Here is a 24,467-nt window from a genome sequence, read left to right as displayed (position 1 = left end):
ATAAGCTGTTAGTATTATAATACCTTTATATAAATCCATGGGGCTATCACATTTAGAACACGTTGTACTGTTCTGGTTGCCTTGCCTCAAAAAAGGATATTATGAAGCTAGGAAAGAGCATCCAGAATGGTGAAGGGATTTGAGCTCTTTCCCTAAAAGGAAAGTCTAAGTATTTGGGGCTTTTTATCTTAGAAAAAGAGACTGGGCTAGGGGATCTAATAGAGGTTTATAAAATTATGCACTGTGGACAGGGAGAAGCTTTTCTTATTTCATAATGCTAGAAGTAGGAATCATCCAGTGAAATGGCTGAGCAGGAGATCCAGGATGGACAGAGCTGTTAATTAATTGATGGAATTCGCTACCACAAGATGTGGTGACAGCCACTAGCTTAGACAGCTCTAAAAGAGGATTAGTCAAATTCACTGAGGATAGACCTATAAATAGCTACTAGTTCCAGTGACTGTATGGAATTTCCAGGTTCAGAGGCAGTATGCACTCAGTAACAGATGCTTATGGGATGGCAACAGCAGGGCTAAGAGGCTAATTTTCTACAAGCCCCACCTATGGACTTCCTGAGGCACCTGGATGGCCACTGTGAGAAGCAGGATGCTGGACTCTTCTTATGTGCAGATGCTTCTTCATGAGGAAGCCTGACCACAAATTTTAAGAATGCTACCCTAAAGTTCTTGAGGGTGCATGATACAGCCTCCTTGCCAAAACTAAACAGATAGCTGTCTGGTCAGTGCCTTGATAGGAGAAATGCAGGCTATAATGTAATATACAAACATTTTGCATGCTCCTGAACAAATTTAAGAACACTATAGTTTGCCTCGGCCTCCCCAACTGGATGCTTAACAGTGCTCCATAAACAACGTTTCCACTGTTGAGTTCCTTTTTCCACAATACCTTGTAATGTTTGGTTACTCTTACTCTGATATTAAGCCCACAGCAGCTGTAGCGAACATGAATGGGAAAATGAATCATGATTGTAATCAGCTGCAGGACCACATTCTCCAGCATGAGAATGCCTAAACGTTGGCAACCCTTATCAGAGTCCAATTGGTTCTCTCCATTCCACCAGGTTTCAGTTACTGCACTATATTAATGTTATCCTCTAGGACCAAGCACTCCAATTCACCTGTCTTGGCCTGGAGGATTCTGGCATTAGCATGTAAACACTTAGATACAGCGTCTCTCTCCAAGAATCTTTGGCACTTTTGTTTTGGCCTGGGGTGCTTTGGCCTCTATAAATTGCTATCATGGACACCTGAACTGGTTCTGTGCCTACCCCACTGAAATTTTCATTATTATTTTTTCATCCTCATCCCACAGGGGACACTTGTTTTGAATTGGATCTGACCACTGCAATCAGTTTAAAAGCTGTTCTCTTACCTTTTTTATTTTAAGCACCAACAATCTGGTCCCATCCTGATTCAAGTGGAGTCTATCTCTTTTGTACATACCAGGCTTGTCCCAAAATGTTCCCCTGTGTCAAAACAATCCAAACCCCTCTTTCTGACACCATTGCATCATCCACATATTCAAACTACAAACTTGTCTCTGCCTAGCTGGCCATATGCGTTTAGTGCCAGCTAGATAGCATATAGCCAAGCTTCCCAGAAGTCTTTCTGCTTACTCCAAAGGTCTTCATAAATCCCATTTTCAGAGAGTGATGTCTTCCCAGATTGGCACAAGCAGCACCTTAGTCAAGAGAGACTGCAGCATCTCTTGATTAGATTTGGATTTCTTTATTGACTTCTGCAGAAACGGTCAAGATAATAACCCAATATGGGTTAAGCTTGCATTACGTTATTTATTTTTTTGCCAAAAAAGTCACTTTTGACTCTTTTGCTGGTGACTGCAATTTTGCTACTCTTCCTAATATTCTAATTTGAATTGTCTTATGTTCCTAAGTTAGCATCAGGTCTTAAAAATGTTCCTTGAGCACAAAACACAGGGAAAGGGAAGGACCTATTGCATTCTCCCCAGATGGATATATCTGAAACTGGTGGGATGTATAGTGGAGTAGGAGAGCTGAAAATAATGCCAATATATTTCACATCTGGCAATGTGCCCCTTTGGTGCCCCTTTGGTATCAGATGGTGCATGGGTAAAGGTAAAGGTACCCCTGACCATTAGGTCCAGTCGCGGACGACTCTAGGGTTGCGGCACTCATCTCGCTCTATAGGCCGAGGGAGCCAGCATTTGTCCGCAGACAGTTTCTGGGTCATGTGGCCAGAATGACTAAGCCACTTATGGCGAACCAGAGCAGCACATGGAAACGCCATTTACCTTCCCACTGGAGTGGTACTTGCACTTGACGTGCTTTTGAACTGCTAGGCGGACAGGACTGGGACCGAACAATGGGAGCTCACCCTGTCGCGGGGATTCGAACTGCCAACCTTCTGATCGGCAAGCCCTAGGCTCTGTGGTTTAGACCACAGTGCCACCCGCGTCCCTTGGTACATGGGTAGACGAGCCTAAAACACCCAGGGCCCAAATTTTCATGGCCCTCTAACAGCTATAGTGGCTCATTTACTACTTTGTGTTATCTCTAGAAGTGTATACTCAATTCTGATCAAACTAAGCCTCCTAAATGCATTGGTTGCCCAATGTGATTTTTTTCCAGCTCTCCTACCCCGCTAATATGCCTTCCATTTGTGAGAGAATAGCAGATTCAAGGAGAGATGTTAGACCCTGAATTTCCCCAGTCATAAGATTAGGCCATATACAGTGTGCTCTGTAGCTGATACAGAGTGCCTAGAAGTTTCAGGAAAAATTTGGAACCATAGGAACCAATAATGGGGGCACCTGTGGCGCTCCAGATACTCCTGGACTGTCGCTAGCAAAATCCCTGAACCTTGGCCTTGCTGGCAAGAGCTACTGGGAGTCTTATAACCTCTGGAGGGCCACAGGTTCCCCACCCCTGCTGTAAACAGAGTGTGTTCTAGACTAGAACATATCCAATGCATCAATGGTAGCAGTTGGCCTTCAGTCCCTTTCTCACATAAATGGGCTCTAAAGCAGATGGAAGCACCCAGAGAAAGGCCTCTGATTACTCTTGGCATCCAGAGAAGCTCATATGGGAGTTGGTTTAAATGTCCACTGTATCTGTATGCTTGAGGGATGAGATTAGCCTCTGTGCATCTGTCTTACTTGTCAGTGGCAAACCATCTCAGAGTAAATGGGGAAACCCCAGATGCCTACTGTTGCTACAAAGGATTCACCCAGATGTTTCCAGAAGGAAGCAGGATGCTTAGCAGGTATAGAAAGTTTGCTGTCTCCTCCCCTCTCCCTATTATTCTAGCAGGTAGAAAGGTCAGCTAGGGCTTCAAGGCAGCTGTGGGGAATGGGGGGGAGCAATAGGGGTGAAGGATAGCCTGGGGTTAACTGTGGCTTTGATGGCTGCCAACCCTTTCTGCATTCCAGACAGTGGGCAGAGCTTGTGGCTGTTCCATAAGCATGTTTCATGAAAGACCAAGAAGGCAAAGATTTATTGGCTTCAGCAGTCACTTTCTGCTTTCCTGGAATTTAGCTTCAGGAAAATGGGTTGGGTTGCATGAAATAAGAAAGTGAAGTAATAAATCGAAAAATTCTGTGTACAATTTTTGATGGGAGTGGATGGGTGGGGGACTAGCTCTGGCTTGGGTATTCATTTGGATGTGGAATGCAGGTTAAACATAACGTATGATCCACTGCTCCTTTCATTGCTTCCAATTAAACCTTGCTTGTTAGTTTAACCTCTAGGTAATCCCATCAAACAACGGATGTCAAGGCAACACTGCCCACAGTGGCTTTGGATGAGTGGCCATTAATTTTAATTGCCTTGATATTAAAGATTAAGAAGTAGTGGGACTAGCAGGGTGGAAACGATCCGACAAATCCACTCGCTGAGCCTTCCCCAGGCTGCAGGGATATTAAAATTTTACTGTGAGAATTAAACAAGCCTTTATTAGTGATGGCTGTTGTTTGATTGGTCCAGAGGTATGCATAAACACCAGATTCTTATATATCCGCGGACAATATGGTTGACGTATAGAGATTCTGCAATTATGAAACTGTTAATAAAGCCATAATTGGATTGTCCACAGTAATTATTTGCTGGCTTTCATTAATGTATTATTGCTTCCTGACTGACAAGGTAATATTAAGTGCAATATATACAATACAGCCGTGTGTCGTCCTGGGAATGCAGCATGTAAAAAGATGCACCTTCACTTATTGCATTTAAAGCTTGGGGGCCTTTCATTAATTTATGTTAAAGCAAATGCCAGCATTATGGAACCAAGAAAGAATTCTCTTTTTCCCCCACACAGTGAAAATGCCTAATCCTAGCTGTAGAGTTGAGCAGTGTTTTTAACAACCAACTCTGACCAGTTAAAAGGTTAGCATTACAAAGCCCAACATTATTTGAGCAGGGTGGGGTACAAGGACAGATTGCTAACCTTTCCTCCCTTCAAAGTATAATGTACCATAAGCAGAACATGTTGTGTCCGTACTTTCCATTGAAGGCTATAAAATGTCCAGCTAATGATTGCCTGTACCAAAAGATGTGGGAGCTCTAGACAAATAGGTTAATTGTTTGGTTTTACCAAGCTCCACCCCACGATAAGACTCTGGAAATCTGCCTTATACCGGAGCAGGCTTCTTGCCGTTCTATTCTGAAGGGCAATGGTTTTCCATGATTTCTGGCAGAGAAAGGATCTTCCCCATCCTTTTTGCTGGGGATGCCAGGGATTGAACCTGGGACCCCTTGCCAGCAAAGAATGTGCTCTTCCTACTGAGTGGTGGAGCCTTCACCATTGGGAAGTTAAAAGGGAGGGGAAGGTAACAGACTCTGTTTAGGCTAGCAGAGTTCCCCACCCTGCCCCAGAATATTCATTGCTATAGGGCAACCATAAATGCCTCCATACCATCAGCAATCCACATCTTCACTTCAGACCTATTTGCACAGCTAGCAACCAGCACCTACCTTACTTACAAGGCCCAGAAGAAAGAGGCCAAGAATGAATATGGGAATACCAAGGGGCAGAAACAAGTATCCTCTTAGCTGCAGCCTGTCTTTATAACAGTCTTGGACATTTATGAGTAAATTATTATTACATTATTCATCAGGCTGTGCTAGCTGGAGCTAATGGGAGATGTAGTCCAAAATATTCGGGAGGCACCATTAGTGAAGACTGTATTGTTACAATCTCTAAATTTCAGCTGTTGTAGATATGCTTGATAAGTACTTTGTTTCTGTTATATTGATGCCCTGGTGTGGACATAATAGAATGCAGCCTTGTCTGCCAGTGAGAGAGGGAGTTTTTCATAGTTATTTACTACAGTTATTAATTATGAACATTCCCCTAATGGCCAAGATCAGAAAATAGTTTCTGCATGCCATTTTCCCAGCGGCTTTGTTTCAGCTGCTCCGGCCATGACCTTTGGGCGGGTTAATAGGTAGAGCCTTAGAAGCTGGCTTGGCAACAACAAAGCCATCTTCAAAGGGAGATAACAAAGCAACATTTCATACATTATTGATTTATTTGACCCCCCCCCCCATTGTTGCAATGGACTGAGCTCACTTCTGTTTGCCAACCTGCCAAGGTTGTTCCAGCCCAAATAACAAATAACAATTGCATGTTTCTCCTTAAAATTCCCTCTTCATTTCCCTCTGTTCTACTTTTATATTTCTCTGTCTCTCCCCCTCCCCTCTCTCTAACTCCACCTAATAATGGTTTCTTTTTGACAGTGGTTTTGCTTTGAATGCCTGGTAAGGTCCAAAGGCAACTTCTATCATGGAAGTGTTAACAATGTTTAACAACAAAACAAGGGCAGCCAGTGCTTCTTATACTTGCTGGCTCCGTAAGAGGGTAACAATTTATGGAATTGTGGAAGGGAGTCATCTTCTTGTTACCCCACCCTCACACCCCACCACAGAAAGCTAGAATGATGAGTATAAGGCCTGGCCTCAAGTTTGACCAGTGGTGAAGGAAACACTTTCTGTAGATTAACATTTGGGCTTCTGAACACAATTGGGAGACAAGAACTGGGTACTCTGGGTACTCTGAGGCAGTCCTCAAATTACCAGGGGGAGGTGGGTCCTCTGTCTTTATAAGGCTACAAGGACCATAACTTTGCTAAAATTGAAGGAGCAATAGGGTGGGGCTTGTGGGTTTTATCAAGCTCAAATCCTTCCTTTTAATAATTACAGCAATGCTTGAAGGCTTGATAATGATTCTTGGAGGGTTCTGGTTTGGTGACAGGCCCCCATGGTGACTTTTCGAGGTAGGAAATGTAGCAGCTTTACAGTTTGATAAATGAAAGCTATCACTGAATGCTGAACAGAAAGACGGTGTTCCACGTTTTTCAACTCCAGCACTAAAACGGAATTCAAAAAACACCACAAAGTTAAGTACTAAGTGTGCCTGTACTTTAACATGCTTTCAGTTTAAATTTGCTTCCACCTTGTTTTAGTTGGTCTGAGTTACTGATTTTAAAACTGTATTGGACCCTTCAGCCCTAATTTATTGCATTCTGGATTTAAGTGGCCACTTTTATTAGAGTGAAGACTGAGGGTTTTGTTTTGGAAGCGCGGGAACTGATGTCTTGAAGTGTCCCATTTGTTGCCACAAAACATCCTGGGAGATTTGGCTCCTCCCCCTCCGGTCTCTCTTTGATTTAAAAATGTACTCTCCTTTCTGTGGCAGGTATCCAACTGGTTTGGCAACAAGAGAATCAGGTACAAGAAGAACATAGGGAAATTTCAGGAAGAAGCCAACCTTTATGCAGCAAAAACAGCAGTGACAGCTGCGCATGCTGTGGCGGCAGCTGTCCAAAACAACCAGACAAATTCACCCACCACACCAAATTCTGGTATGTACCAGCATCTTCTTCATGGCATGGCCTGGTTCACATGTTAAAAGCAAAGCTGGAAGTGGGAGGTGGGTATTTCTCTTGAAGGAGCAGAAATTCTCTTTCATAGCTTATTGACTTCTTGGGGGGAGACTTTTTTCTCTTAAGGTGCACCCTGCATTGCCTTAGCATGCAGCCCTGGGAGTTCATTAAAATGAAAAGTTGGGTGAACTATCAGTTTCTTGACGCATTCCAGAACAGCAGACACACAGGTAAAGGTCTGGCAGGCTAGTTTAAATTATTATATTTTGGAAACTCAGGCCTTGTTTTGTAAAATTATGTAGCCAGTGAATTCACACTGAGCTGTTAGAATTCTTGTAAGCCTTCCATTGTTCCTTTGAAAAACCAGCATAGTTACAAAGTCCCAAGGCAAGTACATACTTTAAAAGGGACTTGCTGAAGCACACCCTTTCCTTAAAGATTTGATGTGGAAAATTGGCCTTGCATAAGAGTCTTATTTCAAACACAGTGGGGTGGGGTAAGTGTTTGGAACACTTTTTCTTTCCTGTAGATGCTTCCTCGGTTTTATTTCAGGAAAATAATGGTTGGGCTATCTCATTTCACAGTGTTCTGTGAATAACAAATAACAGAATAGCAAATAAACAATTCATGGTCAATGTTTTCCACCCACATTGTGTTTCTGAGGCCCCCAAATTTGGTCTGTCATTGGTAGCCAACAGAAATGGGGGGTAGCATTAGCTAAACTTACACTGTACCTCTGAAACAGTACAAAGTGAGGGATAATCTTCTGGTCCTTTTGACACCTTTAATCATGCAGCTGGTGAAGTCAGTGGGGGATTGTACCTGACCAAGCACTTAACTTCCAAAGGAACAGCCCTCTTCTCCACCTTAGCCAAATAGGATGGAGGGGATTGCCCACACAGTTGTTTGGGCTTCTTAGGCCCTCTTGAGTATCTCAGAAGCCCAAGTATCTGTGGGACAGTCTCTGCCTCCTATCCTTCAGGGTTAAGGAGAAAGACTGGGAGCAATCACAGTGGGTAGTATTGTGGTGCCTTACTCTTCCATGATTGTTCTTTCTGAGTATCTTGTCTGCTGTTTTAGATGCTTCTCAGCAATGTGTAGCCATGGGAAGGCTGGTCTCCTTAGTCCAAGGATGCAGTCACACTTTGCAAATGCCAAGAAGCAAGAGTTACACCCTAGAACCCTTTCAATACTGAGAGGTTCCATTGTAGACCATCTAATATATACAGTTTTCCCCTGGGGGTAGCAAGCTTGAAAACTGCTCTCCTTGATAAAGTGTTAGGTCTAATCCAGACTTCCTCTTGTGCCGTGCTTTCCAGGCACAGGTCTGTGCTTTCCAGGTCCATCTACAAGCAGTTTTTGTTGTAGTTCCACTGCTTTCCTGGGTAAAACTTCCTGTTTACCACTGAATCAGTACGAATGGCAGTCCATGGAAAACCCAGTTACCATTTGTTCTGTTGCAGTGGTAACCAGTGGGTTTTCCCAGGCAAAGTGATGGGACAAAAAAAAAAAAATTGCTCAGAGACACATAGAAACCGTGGACCTGGGCCTGGAAAGCAAGTTGCATGGAAAGTCTGGATGAGTTCTAAGAGTAGTAAGAAAGAAGTGTGAGCAAATATTAGGTTGTCTGTTGTTGTGATTTCTTTCGTTAGGATTTCCTGGCAATGTGGTGCCATTGCATATAGTACTAACAAGAAAACAGTAGTCCAAAGAGACATCTCTTCTTCCTTTTGCACCAAAGCAAATGCTGCTCTGTTTTGATGCAGTGTAACCACAGAGAAGCCTCCTTAAAACTAGAAATAGCAAAGCTAAGTGACAAACTAAATAAGAGGTGGCTTCTTCTGATGAGAACAAATCAACTTAATTAGCAATTAGCAGCCATTTCCATCCTAAGGAGGCATTAAACCCCCATGCTCAGTATAAGACTTTTCTTGGGTATTTAGTGATGGCACCTAAAGGGAGCCACTGCCTGGGGGTTGGGGAGGGGCAGTGCATGTAGCTTCTAAGAACTTCTGCACAAAACAGCTCTTTTGCATTCAGAGCAAAACCACTATAAGACCTTAAGTCTGTTTCTCCACTGCCCTGGGAAATTGGCTCCCACTAACATTTCTTTGCTTATGGGAGCCTGAATTATAAAACAGCCAGATTAGTATTTATTAGGGCTACTGCCTGCTAAAATCAATGTTAATCAGTTAACCTTATGAGTTTTAGTTGATCAACTATCAAATGAATTTGCATGTATTAGTATCCAGGTAAACACAATCACTTTTAGATGGCACCATAGCAGGAATCCTCTTAGAAGAGACATTCCCTTCTGTGTGTGAGAGAAAAGAGAGTGCTTTTAAGATGCTCCTTTTAAAGTGATTCTTGCCATTTTCCAGTTTTTATAGCCATTTATATTTTTAAATTATTTTAAAACTCCTCCCTGACTCAAGGGGTCACTGATTCAGTGTAATCAGCTAAACATTGCTTCCCTAGTATTAACAGTTGTTATAATGAGAAACGTTACATGTAAACACATAGCAGCATGAAGAACCCAGTTGCTAAAGCCCATCCTGGAATGAAGGTCCTACAGCCAAATCACACATGCAGGGATGTTGCTTGATTTATCCGCCTTTACTTACTGTCATTTGAGGATTCATAGGCAGTGTTGTGCTGATGGTGCTGCCAAAGTTCTGTCTGTAGTCGTAACATACTGGATGGCCCATTCTCACATGGGAAAGCCTTGCTTATTCCATGGAAGTCTGTGCCTTAAGGTAAAGTGATAAGCCTGCATGTATGAACCAGATCTTAGAATACTGGAAGATGTTGAGACAAGTTTGGTTTCAGAAAGCCCCCGGGAGAAGGACCTTCAGAGCTGTGTGGCAGCCATAATGCAGTACTTTCCCCCAAAAAAGTACCCATGTGGAAATGTCACACAGTGAGTGTTACTAAGGACTAGCTTGCTCCATTATGTTTGACCATACCCACTTGTGTTTAGCAGATCACATGAGTAGTCCACTTGAACAAACAGTAAACTTGGGAAGGGAAATCACTATGTGCTGTCGCAGCAACTAGTGAGAAAGATGGAAATCCTTATTTACAGGTGTACATAGCACTGCTTACACAAGGAAGTTGTTCACATGAACCATTAAATATGCAGGAAAACTGTCTTGGGCACTCTTGCGGTTGTATCCAGCTAGGTTTTGCTTAGGAAACCTGTTGAGATTTATACAGTGGTACCTCCAGTTGCAGTCAGGACTGCTTCTCCGCATGTGTGCACGGTGAAACCCGGTAAAATACTTCCAGGTTTGCCACGCGCGCATTCCAAAGTTTACGTACCACAGGGTTACAATCCTTGACCAATCAGAGACAACCATTGGCGACAACTCCCAGCCAATCAGATTTTCACAGAAAATTTCCACCCATTGTTTCCCTTGGTACTTCAGTACAATAATGAATTAAATTCTCTATCTCATTCAGATTCCAAGCAATTGAGAAACTAAAGCATGTTTATATCTGAACAGAGCCTATAGGTGTAGCTCAAGAAAGGCACTATTATTTTAAGTAAAGAATGTAAAATCTCCAGGATATCTGAGTGTTTGAGTGTTTCTTTTTAAAGGACCATCAAGAAATTTAGATTTTAAGAGCTCTCTGACTTTCATAAATCTTGCCCCATTTGTTTTTTTTTAATCTAAAGGGTCCAGAAATACTTGGGGTATATCATATGCTGCTTCATGAAATTCATTTGAGTCATTTGTGTTGATCTCTCTTAGTCTGTGGCCCTCTGATTTTATGGGGTGTCATTCTCTGCAAAGGATTTCCTTCTCCTCTCCTCTCCTCTCCTCTCCTCTCCTCTCCTCTCTCCTCTCTCATCCTCCTTATTCCCCTTGTCTTTTTGGAGGTCTTTTGGGGTAGACATATGATGTTTGCCACTCTCTTTTATTCAGCTACTTAACTCTTTCCTTTCCAGGTTCTTCAGGTTCTTTTAACCTCCCTAATTCTGGGGACATGTTCATGAACATGCAGAGTCTGAATGGGGATTCTTACCAGGGGTCCCAAGTCGGAGCCAATGTGCAATCACAGGTAGGAGAAAAACGCCCCTCCCCCCGATTAAGGCCTCTTTAGCAGGGTATGGTTTGGGCTTTATTTTAAAAGAGGATAAAAATAAAAGGCAAACAAACAAAAACAATCCAACAACAATTTTCACCTTTTAATTGGGCCTTCCTATTTATTACAAAAATGGATCAATGTTGGCTCCTCACAGCACTAAATCTTGCCAATGAAAATGAGCTGGCTTCCTCCCTCTCCCCAATCTGAAACTTTTCAAGCTTTGTGAATGCAGTTCGGCTCTGGCTTGAGCTCATGGCGTTGGGTTGGGTGTGTTGTTTGGCTATCAACACTAAAGCTTTTATTTATTGTGACTTCTTTTTTTGCTTTGTTTATGGAATCTCCCTTTGTTACATATTTTAATTTCAAAAACTGATATAGCTGAGCTGTGTGTGTGTGTGTGTGTGTGTGTGTGTGTGTGTGTGTGTTTAAATGCATTGTGTTCTCAGTTTTCATTCAAACAAGATTAACCTGTTCATCTAGGACCTCCAGGTCTGTGTATTTTCTGCAATGGGCGCATGACCAAAAGTCTGGCACTGTAAAAAATTTGGCTATGAGATCCCATGATATAATATCAGGTCTTTGTTAGTTTAAGGGATACTGTTTCAGTGCTCTGAATAGTGTCTGGTCCTCCAACTTGGCTAGCAGAAGTAGAAATCTGTGCCATATGAGTATATGCACATGAGCTTCAAAGACATAATTTATCTAGATTGCAGGACACCATTTGGAACCCCCCCCCTGTTTTTAGTGCAGTGGTGTCTAAACAAGGGGTGTTAGACAGGGTCAAATGTCCCCACGCAGTAGGCACCTAAGGGCACTATACGTTTTCCACAAAGAAATGGCCAGTTCGGGGAGAGCGGAGGTAGTATTTGGTGTCTAAAATGAATAACCTTGTTAATTTTGCAGTTCTCTTCCCCAAATCCCTTCATTGGCACTGCTATTGCCTGTAAATCACCAGTTCCCCCTCTCTTGCTGGGTCTTAGCAACCCCCACCTGTTATCCTGAAAAACCTTGTCATGTGCCAAAGCAACTTCCTCCTGCCATCTCACCAAACTGAACATTCTGCCTGCCCCCCCTAGTTCTGTAACCCACCCTGAAGCAGTAAATACGGGCAAGTTGCAAATTCCCTGCTCCATTACCCTGCACTTTACCCTCTTATACTGTCCATAATTCTCAGAACTGTGCTGCCAGTTTAAAGGAATCAGCAGTAGAGAGAGTAATGCCAAGACATGCAGTAGCAGCTCACCCTGAGCCAAGCCCTTTGCCCTATGAAGGGCATCAATTTTAGTCTTGAGGATGGCTCTGCAACTTGTTTTGGATATGGTAGGGACACAGGGCTTGCACTGCGGATCCCAAAGGAAATCTATGGTACACTACATATCCTCCTGAGTAAAGTTGTGCCTCCTTATGTGTGTTTTTTTAGCATGTGCGTTCAGTTATCATACAAACATGTGCCACTTGCCCTAGATTGATAGGCTTGTCTTTCTGTGAAACTCTCTCTCTCACACACATCACCATCAACCCCCACCCCATTCTTTTCCATGTTAGAAAGAATTTTGAATTTTAAGTGTTAGTGTGCTGGTAGATTTTTTTTTTTTTGAATGATGAGATTATTCTTGTTTGCTCATCTGCCCTTGCAGGTGGATACACTGCGTCATGTTATCAATCAGACGGGAGGATACAGTGATGGCTTGGGAGGAAATTCGCTGTACAGTCCACATAATTTAAATGTGAGTACCATTGGCAACAGTTGTTTGGAGAGCAGCATGCATGGTGTTAGGCAAATGGAGTCACTGATACATGTATTATTGCAGCATTTGTTAGTGCTATTTTCCTATGCTGTGGACTTGAGCTTCATAGTGTGGGGCACACAAGGGCTCTCTGGGAGAGGAAGCTCCTTGTCCCAATGAGATGAAAAGTTCTTTCCAAGCCTCCTCTTGGTGATGCAAAGAAGAATGCTACCCTGTGTAAGATGAAGCTAGGTAACAGAGAATTGATTGCATCCAACTATGTTTTATTAAGAGTAGACTCATTGAAACAAATGAACATTCATTGGGTCTATTACTTTCAAAAGGTTTACTTTGTTGGAAGTGCTATTTCTAGGGAAAGCAGCAGTGCCCAGCATCCATGAGCAGCTGCTGAGATCCAAACACCTGGCACTGCTCACCTTGGGTGCTGTTTGAATTTTCTACCTGCTATCTGTGGGAAAATTAAAATGGCAGATGGTTTTCCAGCTGTAGCTGCTGCCCCCAGTTAAGCCCAGAGCTGGATGGGCAAACAACTGGCCAAGGCCACCAGCATGGATGGGGAAGTCACTCCAGGGCACTTTGCTGGGACCTCCCCCCACCCCACCCCCAACCTGGCTCTAGCTCTCATAACGTCCTCTTTTCTTTTGTCATGCTCTTCTCTGTGGTCATACATTTTATTTACAGGTTTGAAGCATTAGAGAAACCTACAGAACATGTATCCCATGTACCAAGAGCTTCACTGGTTGCCAGTCTGTATCTGGGACACAATTCAAAGTGCTGACTCTGACCTACAAACCTATGCTACTTGCATTTTCTGGAATACAGTGTTCCCCCATTAAAGGTTTTAAGATCTTCAAGGGGCCATTTGTTATGTACAAGCAACACCTGAACTTATAAGGCTGGGATACCTCGAGCGTTCATGCATGAGACTGTTAATCCCAGGGTTTGAGTACCATTCTGGGCACAAGATTCCTGCACTGCAGGGGGCTGGACTAGATGATCCTTGTGGTCCCTTCCAACTTTACAATTCTCTGGTTCTCTGTGTCTGTTCCTAACAGCCATGGTAGAAAGGCAGTATATAATAAAATAACTAATAAGCTATGGAGCTCCTTGCTGAGAGAGGCCATCTAGGCACCCTTCTGATGACCTTCTGCTTGTTGTTGTTCTTCAAACACACCTCAGGCTTCATTAGCTGACTCAGCCACTGCAAACGTGCATTTGCTTCTACATATGTTTTCATGTACATGTTTTCGTTTTTACTTTTTATATTACTGTTTTTAGTCACCTTGAGTGCCATTTTGATAGAAAGCCAGAATACAAAGGTAACAAATAAATTAAACCTAGAGGGATGAATGTGTGTGCAGAGTAGTGTTTATCTGAGAAGATGTAAAAAATCAGCAGATGGAAATTTCAGTATGAATTTGGTAAGAGACGGTAAAACGTATAGGCCTATAGCCCATAGCCTGTAGCCATAGCGTTAAATATGTTTGTGGTGTTGCAAGTTAAAAAATATCAAGGGCACCCTGGCCTTCATATATCACAACTAACAAACTCACAAAGTGCTGCTGCTGCCAGATGAGACTTTTCCCTCTAAGGTGGTCTCATGCACTGTATGTCCCCTACCTCACCTCACCCAAATCAATAAGTAGGGAGTGGTCCATACCCCTAACAACTTTCTTATGGACTGACAATGTCTCTTCTGAGGGGTGGGGATGTTAAAAGTCACTCTGTTAGAAGCTTAAGTATTGGGGAAGGGCCGTCACCCGGTGGCAGAACAACTCCATGTAGGGCTAAGGAAGTTTTTTCTGACTGAAAACCTGGAAAGCTGCTTGACAGACCAATGGACAACTCTGTGTAATGCAGCTTGCCGTGTTCCTATATTTCCTTTGTTTTCCAGGAGAGTGCCCATTCCTGAAGTGTGTACGGCTGTCATGTGATCTATCCCTTCCACCTTTGTAGAGTCTTTGGCAAAGACATCAAAATGTGAATCAGGCACACAAGTAGAGATCCCATGTGCATCTGTGTTCCTTCCCTGCTTTTTTATACCTGTAGAACAGCAGGCAAAATAAGATAATCAAATGGGAAACTAGGACAAGTTAGTGGGTTTAGCTTAATACACTCTGGGAAAAATTCCCATGGATCAACTTCTCTCACCCAAGGGGGTCAGCCTGCCCTTCAAATTGATGATAATGAATCCATTGTAGCATTTCCTGGAAGGCTATAATTTTCTTCATAAAAGTTATTTGTCCTTGTTATTCATTAACAGAAAGGATGTGACTGTGATTCAAGCTAAATCTAGGACTTATGGGTGGCACCATTGAGTCATGGTTATTAATTATTTATGTAGCAATTTTAATCTTGTATGATATAAAAAGTGCTGTTCAGTCAAGTCCATATTATACCATGTTTCAGTTAAAAAACCAAGGGCTGCTTACTAAAGATAGTTTCCGTTCTGTATCATTTAATCTCTTTCTCTCTTTTTTTTTTTCCTTTCTTTTTTCCTTCTTATTTCTCATGGAGTAAAAAGGTGGACTTCCTCACCTTTTCAGGGCATGATTTTGGATGAGGTGGGGGTTCTAATCCCCTTCCTGGACTGTAAGTACAGAACATGCAGTCTTTAACTTCGTTGACACCAAGGTGGAAAACTTGGGTCTGGGCTATACCTCTTCAGGTCGCAGGTAGGGGCTTGCATGGTTGATGTTCCTCTGTACATTCTCTGCACATAAAAAACTAGAAATCAGGGTGAGGTGCTATAGCCTAGCTTTCTCACTGACATTCTAGTTTTCTATGTAAAGCAAATACTTGAGGGATATAAATGAGCATTCTGTCATGTAAGCCCTTCCCACCAGTCTGAATTGGTGCAGCCCATTAAAGTGTAAGTTGATAATCTCAGCAGTTGCAGTTCTTGTGGACTATTGCGGGATGCAAGACTGTGACCTTCTGTATGTGACACAAAGTTGAGGAAGGATTAATTATTTGTCCAAGTCCATGGCAGGAATAGAGTTCTAAAGCCACATACAGGTCCCAAACCCTGTGCTCTGGGGATGCGGGGAGGGTCTTATTCACTCCACAGTTTGGCGCAAACTTTCAAGCAATACTGGGAGTAGGGCATAGCTTTGTGGTTTAGTCCACAGCTCTATGAACCTTTCAGAGCACTGTTACAATCCGTAACTTGAGGCTCTACTAACAAGGTGGTCTATGAGTTCCTTTATATTTTTTCTTAACTGCAGCACCTCCACTGGGCTGGGTAAAAATGCATTTTTAAATACGGTAGGGAGCAGCCACACACCACTTCTTTTTTCAAGTTACATTTTCTACAGATCAGTTTCATTTGTTGTGAGACATTTGTTGTTACATTAGGAGCCGCACATCACTTCTGATGTAATTGTACATACAAAGAAACATTGTATGGGGGTGGGCGAGGCTGCCCCATGTACCGCTGGGGCAGACAATCTTTTCTACTACATAAGGTCCCTTTGAGTGTGCCATTGTGCATACAGTGACACAGGTAGCAACATGCGGCCACCCGTTGCAGCAAGTGATGTGCAGTCAGTGGACTACTAGGGGGACTAGGTTAGTCCCCTAAATATTCCCCTGGTGCCTCTTTCCCAAAGCCCGGGAAGCACAATGCTCCAATGAGTCCAGTAGCCCTCCGGCCACCTTCTCAAAGCTCACTCAACTTTGGGAATGAGACAAGACAAGAGAGTTTAACATCCTGTCAGAGCCCTTCTGCCTGGCTTGGGGAGGGAGGCACAATGCTCACATGACATCTCTCCAATCACCCTCACAAGCTGGCCCTAACTGTTTGCGTATAGAAAATTATACTGCATGCCACTGCCTGCAGCACTTACTTGGTGTGGTGGAGGTGCTGTGCTTCAAAGCTGCTCTTAGCTTGACCCTTTTAACTAAGAGAAAAAGCAAAACAAACAAAACACAGCCTATAAATCACTTAGTATGTAGAACCTGCCTATATAACGTCTTAAAATTTATTTAATCAGTTTTATCATCATCATCATTATTGATTACATTTATATAGCACTTCATCCAAAGATCACAGGTGGTCTGCAACATAAAATTTTCATTTCTGCATACAAAGTTTTAAAGATTTTATGGAATTATCCTAAAAAGTCTGCATGGGAATCAACAGAATGGACTGTATGTCCCCATGCAGAGGCAGGATTGGATGGTCAGATGCATTCAGCCCTACCAAGTTCATGGAGGTAGAATTCTAAAGCCAATATTATTATATCCTTTGAGTCTTGAGAGGCAGATTGAAGTTCCCTTTTACCCTTTAGTGGTATGGATGCCGCTGCTGTGGATTTGGTCCCACATCACCCTGGGTATGTGCAATGGCTTCTTGCCTACATGATTTCATCCTAACTCTCATGTTTGCTCACCATACAAGTGATCTCTGGCCTTCTGGGAGACCCTTCACTTGCATGACAAGTAAAATTACATCAAAAACCAAGCACATGGTCAGAAGCCTTTAAGCATACATGCAGTGGTATGGGAGCAATTGTGTAGAACTCACAAAGGAGATCTTGGTCACATTCCCAGGGCAACCTGGAGAATGAACACAACAAGGGAACACACCACCGTAGGAAGAAGAAGCGCCTGCTCTACGGCTTTTGGTGGCTACTGGTGTTCGTCCTGCCTGGAGGGTCTGTGTGGACATTTTGCACTGCTTTAGATTACTTTTCCTTTAATGAGCACTTTCACGTTTATCTTTTCCATATTTGTGTGTTTGTGTGTATTTTATTACTGCAATTGCTTTGGGACACCCCTGGATGTGTGAAGCGCTATATAAATATGACTCACCATCCTTTGGGTGGTTTTGTGAATTATTCAAGCATTACCTGTGAATAAAAGCATCCTTTGGCAATCATACGGTAAACAAGCACATTCTCACATCTTCAGCACCAGTGCACAGCTGTGAATACACACCTTGGTGCTATGTAAGAATGGTTGATGAGGCAGGAACAGAACCTGCAAACAATAAGCCAGGCTATGAAGGGATGGAAGTGATGTCTATAAAATACTATATAGCCTGAGAGAGATTCAGAGGCCTTTTCTCTCCCCACTCTCCTTCCCCACCCCCAGTCTTCCACTTGCCACAAGAGTAAATATTAATGATTTAAAATGTGATTGAAGACATTCAAATGGGGGGGGGGGAGAGAGAGAAGTCCCATTAAATACTCAAATCTTTTTCCATTTGAAATGTCAAATCTTTCTTTTTGGGGGTTTATAAATAACTCATAATAACCCACAACAAACCATATAAAAAGCCTTTTAGTCACATTTCTCCCTTTTTCATTTAAGTGTTTTGAAATGCTTCAGAGAATTTGCGATATCCTTATCAACATGATAAAATATGAAACCCTGATTGCCTGCAGCATTTTACAGACATGAATTCCATCTTCACTGATGAGGTCTGATAAGGCACTGTTGTATTATACAGTGCATAATCTCAAACCACCAGAGTAAGGATTAATTTATTTGGGGTGGGGGGGAGAGAGAGAGAGAGAGAGGGAGAGGATAAATGCTAGCTGACAACCTCTCCCCCAGCTGCCAAGGCGAGTAAAAATATTGTACATTTGTTGTTTATAAATTTGGATAAAGAGGGAATGATGTTTACTTCAGATGGAATATCTTTAGACTCGTATCTGCATGAGAGTTTTCTCTCTTCTCTTAAGTAGATTTACATACGTTGGGAGGGAAGATAAAAACGATAATTTAAACACACTAAAAGAGAGCAGGAAGAGTAAGCAGAGGGTGCCTTTTACCTTCGCAAGCTTGTGATCTGTGGGTGTTACTGCTCTTTTCTCCATGTTCTGCACAGTAAGGTACTACTGACAGAGTAGAGCAATGGTTCTTCTGCCACTTGCTTTGGTGGAAGGCCATATTGCCAACAACATACCCATGCTCTAACCTTTCCTGTTTGGTGGGGAGGTGTATTGGGCATAGGAAGAGATCCCTGCAAAGGCTATCATGTGCCGGGAGCGCTCGGAGTCAGCCTGCCTTGCTCCAGCAAGCGCCAGTAAGGCCTGCGCCCGTCACTTCCACTCAGCGTCCCCCCAACTCACAAGGCCTGCGCCTCCCTCTTCTTGACTGACATAAAAATATGTAGCGACAAGCTGTCTGCCACAGCAGAAATCTGATCAGACATTGATTTCAGCAATTGCCTCGATGGGCCGAGACAGAAGGCGAATTTGTTTCTGAGCACTGTTATTGCTGATGCAGGTCTAATGCGTTGGGGGGCCAGCAGCAGCCCAAGACAGGAAGCAGCATCCGAAAGAGAGAGCGGGGAGGAATTCTGTTTGTGGGTAATTGGAAAATAGATCAGAATAGGGTGCTTGCTTCTGCTTCTCCTCCCGCCCTCCTGGCTTTTGCTCAAAGATTATTGCGGTTGGAGGGAAGCTCGGGACTTGTCTCAACTGGCCTTGTAAATGGCTCTGACATGTGCCCAGAAGGAAGACTTTTAAAAATGAAATTAAGATCCAACTGTGTTAGAGTTTCTCCCCTTCTCTCTTCTCCCCCCCCCTTTTTTTAGATAGTTACATTGCTAGAAGAGCCTTGGGTCACTGGCTAAGCCCAGGGCCTTGTTGAATTGGACACTGTGCACACACCCATTGCTCAACATCTGGAATAGGCAGGGAGCCAGAACCTGGGCCTGGGGGGGGGGGTAGCGGGGCAGGGGGGACGACAAGCCTAGAGCAGGGAAGGGGGAGAATTTTCTTAAAGAGAATGTGCCTAAACACCTTCTGAATTCCGCAGGCCAGAGTTACAAACACAAAAGACTCAATTCTGCCTCCTAGTTTGTCTGAAGCAATTGTGGCTGTGGGGGTGTGAGAGGAATCTTTAGTTTCAGAAGCAAATTCCTTTTGCAGAAAACAACAATAACCATTTGTAAGATTCAAAATCTTCTCTAATTCTGATTTGGCCCCTGCTTTTAAAATAAATTGAACAAAAGCTTTTACTGTAAGAACTTGTTTGTCAGCCTTTGCTTGGCACAGTGTGGCTGTAATTGTAGGAGGCTTGGTTGCCCAGCCTGGAGCCAGACCAGGGACGATTTGGCTCACAGCTATCAGGCAGGTCCTTTAACCCAATGGGACACCTTGTTAGTAATAAACACAATCCCTTTGTGTTCCAGTGAGCAGTGGTCTATATTGTCACTTCCATAGTAGACCATATGCCTTACAGTGCTGTGTTTCTCAGTACGCATTCCGCAGTGCCAACTCAGGCCTCTTCTCACCTAATGAACACTTCTGCTTGTTGCTCCCACCAGCATGGCAAAGTGATATTTTTATCCACTGTCCAGGGGTGCCAAAAACACCCAATGAGCAGCCCTAGTAGCAAGCATGCCCCACTGGAAAATCTGAAATGTTGGGGAAGGTGTGGATCTGGCAAGAGACCTGATGTTGAGAAGTGGAAATCCAGAATGTCTAGTGCATACATGGAAGTATCTGAGGTCAAGTGTTGAGCTCTCTTGGCCTTGTTTTTGCCTGGGAATGGGGGACAGGTGGTTGGTGCATAGCAAGGGGGAGCCCTTGGATGGTGAGTTGCTGTTCATAAAACTTCATAGTGTTTTACAGGGTAAAACAATAAAAAACAGCAACCATTTGACAAATCAAATCCCCTCCCCAAAACCCATATAAAGCAAGCTCTATAAACCGTGTACATAGGATCATGTGAACAGAAGAAGGGCTTTGCTAGAAGCAAGGCCTGCCCATCCGTGAGGGCAAGGTGAAGTGACTGCCTCAGATGGCAGGATCCACAGGGGCAGCAGATCCAGCCTCCAAGGAATACAACACCTGCTGTGCAGCTGCCTCTTGTTGAATAGGAAGCGTTGTTGGTCTCCTCTCACTCTTTCTCCCTATGTGGATCTTCACTCACCCCTTGTTCCCTGGTGGGGGTGGTCACCATTTTGTGATTTGCCTCAAATGCCATAACACCTTGGGCTGGCCCAGTCCATCTTTCCATTCTCACAAGCAGGACATGAGCACAAAGCAGTCTCCCGCCATTGTTCCCTAGCCAGCTGGTAATCAGAGGCTTTCTGCCTCTAGTCTTGACGGTATTGTATGGCCATCATGTCTAGTAGCCATTGATAGCTATATCTGTGATTGATTTGTCCAGTCCCCCTTTAAAGTCACCTAGGTTGTGGCCTTCACCACATCTTCAAAGGGCAAATTCCAGAGTTCAGCTGGAATAACTGCTTTCTTTTGTCTGTCCTGAATCTCCTGCCAATCAGAACTACACAATAGAACCATGAATTTCTTTGTTGGCATTATGATATTGGCAGTGTTATTTTCTATCACTTTTCTAAAACTGTCTAACATAAAAGTCATATTTTCCACACCCATTGCACACTGGGTCAACATATGAACTGCGCTGTCCACCATAATCCCAAAATACTTTTCTTGGTCAGTCACTGTCAGGAGGTTTTTTTTGGGGGGGGCATCACTTTTTCATCATTGTTTACATCACTTTACACTTACACAATTAAAGCACATTTCATCATTCATCATCATTTGGGTATGTTCTTTTGGATGACCTGGTTTTGTTTTTGACACCTTGAATAACATGTCATTTGTAGACTTGACCACCTCATTGCACACCCCCTAACTCCAGATTGTTACTGAACTACTGTAGTTAAAAAACACTACTTATTACTTGAGAACTCTGAAAGGACAGATGAAAGAGTTTGTATAACCTTCTGTCAGGAGAGGGTTCCAAAACATTGGAGGAGCTGCTGCAAAGAAAGCCTTGCTCTTCATAGAAGCCAACCTGCCCTCTACATTGGAACATGGAATAAGGTCTACTCAGAGTTGCTCAAATGCTAGGGGGAGGATCATACAGCAGGAGATATATCATAATGTATAATAATTTGTTACTATACTTATACCCTGCCCATCTGACTGGGTTGCCCCACCCACTCAGAGCAGATACAGTGGGACCTCTGGTTACGAACTTAATTCGTTCCAGAGCTCCGTTCTTAACCTGAAACTGTTCTTAACCTGAGGTACCACTTTAGCCAATCGGGCCTCCTGCTGCCGCCACACGATTTCTCTTCTCATCCTGAGGTAAAGTTCTTAACCCGAGGTGGTACTTCCGGGTTTGCAGAGTCTGTAACCCGAAGTGTTTGTAACCCGAGGTACCACTGTCATTTCATTCCCTGAGATTATCAGAACCAAAGCTGTATAGATAAAAACAGCACTTCAAACTGGACCTCAAACTGGCAACCTGTGTAGCTGTTCTAAAACCGGTAATATACAAGGGAACCTGTCCAGCACTGTTGACTATGGCATCCTGCCATTTTTGAAGCATCCAGATCAGTTCAGAAGCTGCCCCACATGGAACATAGGGCTTACCGGTGGCAGTGCTAATATGCCTGATGGTGTCTTTTCAATTACATGTTTTCTCCCCCTCTGCAGGCAAATGGAGGCTGGCAGGACGCAACCACTCCATCTTCTGTGACCTCCCCAACAGAAGGCCCGGGCAGTGTGCACTCTGATACCTCTAACTAATCTCCTCACAACACTTTTCGTTCACCCTGAGCTGAGATGCCTTCCTGTAGGTGCATTCAGAATCCCAGAAGGAAAAGAAGACCTAGCAAGGAAATGTTATTGCTTTTTGTAGCCAACCACTGTTGGCTTTACTGTAAAACCTTGTCATTTCCAGAGAACTCGATAAATGTGTTGTGTGTGGGTTTTTTTTTAAGGTATCTTAAATCATTTGTATATGTACCTAAAATATCACAAAGATGCGCACATTCACACCATGAAAATAAAAACAACAACAGCAACCACCAAGCACTTTATCCAACTAGGCCAAGATTTAGCATTGTTTGTAACCCTGTAACTATTTTGCAAAAATAATTTATTATCAACTTTCTCCCCTCCCCCCCCCCCAAAGGATGGCCTACCAGTTGCTAGCCTCTTGGCCTTAAGGGTAACAAGTAAGAACTGTTCTTAAGATTAACCTCAAGCAGCAGAACCAGGCTGTGGGTAACCTCACCTAAACCTAACTTCCAGTGAGAGCTGGAGTGGAAATTTAGATGCTGATTGTGTCCAATCTTCCTTTCTTTTTCTTCATATCTCTTCTAGAGTGGAGATACGTTTTGCTCAGTCACCCTTATTTCAAAGGCAGTTGTGTAATTAGGGTTTTATTTTGCTTGCTTTTGAAGCTTCCATCATCATTTCTTAGCTTTTGTTGGGATCCACTGTTAGCAAAGTAGCTTAGAATGCTGATTCTTTTTAACCCTTCTTTAACGTCCACTATGGTGCAAAGCCTCTCCATATGTTGGTCATCAGCAGGCACAGATGATCCACAGGAGATGGAGATGCTCGCTGCTCAATTTTTTTGCAAAAAGCAAAGCCACTGGGTTGTACAGTATGAGCCGGGTGCTGAGCGCATCTGCCCCGGGTTTTGCCACTGTTCCTCAGTGGCAGCAAAGAGGCCAAACGGGCACCATTCTCCTGAGTGTTGTATATAGTGTAGCAAAAGAGTATTTATACATTTCACCAATCAAAACACAGCTTTATTACCTCATGCGAACTCATACGAACCAATAGAAACATGTTCTTTAGCTTAGAGTGCTCACTACTACCTCTAAACAATACTCACGCTGTAGTTCGTCTCCTTTTTTAAAATGATTTTTCCTATATCAATTCCCCCCTTGCATCTTGTAATTAACTCTTTGTTTCCCTTCATTAAATGTAATGTACATTGTAATCTTTTAAATAATAATAACAACAACATTTTTTAAAATCCAGGTTGCGTTGGCAACTTTCAAAAACAATTAAAAATAGAGAGAGAAAACTTTGAAGTGGAAACATTGGGTCTTTACATTTGACACAGAACAGTAAAACTGTTTGTAAATATAGAGAAACATTTTGAATGTTCTTCATCTTGTTACTATACTAATTCACGCAAAAGAAAAAGAGAAAAAAAACAAATAATGGATTGTAAAGCAGACAGGTTTCAGTATTCAGTACTGTATATTTCACCCTGTATTATTGGGGGCAGGGGGGTGGGTTGGGTGTTCTTTCTTTTCTTTTTCTTTTTCTTCTCTCTTTTGTATGGTATGCGATTCTGAAACTGATCGACTCAATGAAAAAAATAATAATTTGTGGCAGTGATTCTAATGTATTAAACCGTTTCGTGTTACTTTCTAACTGGATTACACCCTGAATTGAAGAGTCTTCCTTGTGGTAGTTCTATGTAGTTTCGAACCATGAATAAACTTTTTGCTTTCATGACTGAAAATGTGGACGTCATTTTCTTCCTGATTTGGCCGGCGGAAGATGGAGTTGGCAATGTTAGGGGCTGGCATAGAAGAAGTGAGGCAGGAGCCCAAACAGTTCCTGAAGACAGGCAGGTTGAGAGCCCTTTAATTTTTTCTGGACTCCTAACTCCTGTCACCGCTGACCATTGGCCATGCTGGCAGGGGCTGATGGGAGTTGGCGTTCAGCAACACCTGTTTAAAAGGAAAAGATGTGTGCATCCTTTCATTTTTCTCAAGGCAATAGAAACTGAGCTGTGTACAACAAATCACAGTTTCTTAATGTTACAGAGACATTGCTCTTAGGACAGGGGTTCCCAGGCTGTGGTCTGCAAACCATCAGCTGTCCATGAATTTCATTCAGGTGGTTCATGCCATGGCAACATTAAATCATTATAATGATTTTTAAATTTGTTTTGTTGCTTTTATTTCTAACCTTGTGTTTCAGTGTGAATTATGTGGAATGC

General features: G+C 43.0%; 1 protein-coding gene across 9 annotated transcripts in view; it reads left to right on the top strand.

The window, feature by feature from the left end:
- Positions 1-23,984, top strand: part of PBX3 (PBX homeobox 3) — a 240,090-nt gene extending 216,106 nt beyond the window's left edge. For 8 of the 9 annotated variants that reach the window (XM_079962168.1, XM_079962172.1, XM_079962171.1 and 5 more), the window contains 4 exons: positions 6,696-6,861; positions 10,835-10,947; positions 12,612-12,701; positions 22,151-23,984. In XM_079962168.1, coding sequence (XP_079818294.1) covers positions 6,696-6,861; positions 10,835-10,947; positions 12,612-12,701; positions 22,151-22,243 — 462 coding nt within the window. In that variant the 3' untranslated portion in view covers positions 22,244-23,984. The remainder of the gene's footprint in view (positions 1-6,695; positions 6,862-10,834; positions 10,948-12,611; positions 12,702-22,150) is intronic. The other variant, XM_079962174.1, reaches the window with a different exon arrangement.
- Positions 23,985-24,467: the final 483 nt, after the last annotated feature.

The sequence above is a fragment of the Podarcis cretensis genome (genome assembly GCF_951804945.1).
Source record: "Podarcis cretensis genome assembly, chromosome: Z".
NCBI lineage: Eukaryota > Metazoa > Chordata > Lepidosauria > Squamata > Lacertidae > Podarcis > Podarcis cretensis.
The sequence above is the reverse complement of the archived record's forward strand: the minus strand, read 5'-3'. Positions and strand labels throughout refer to the sequence as shown.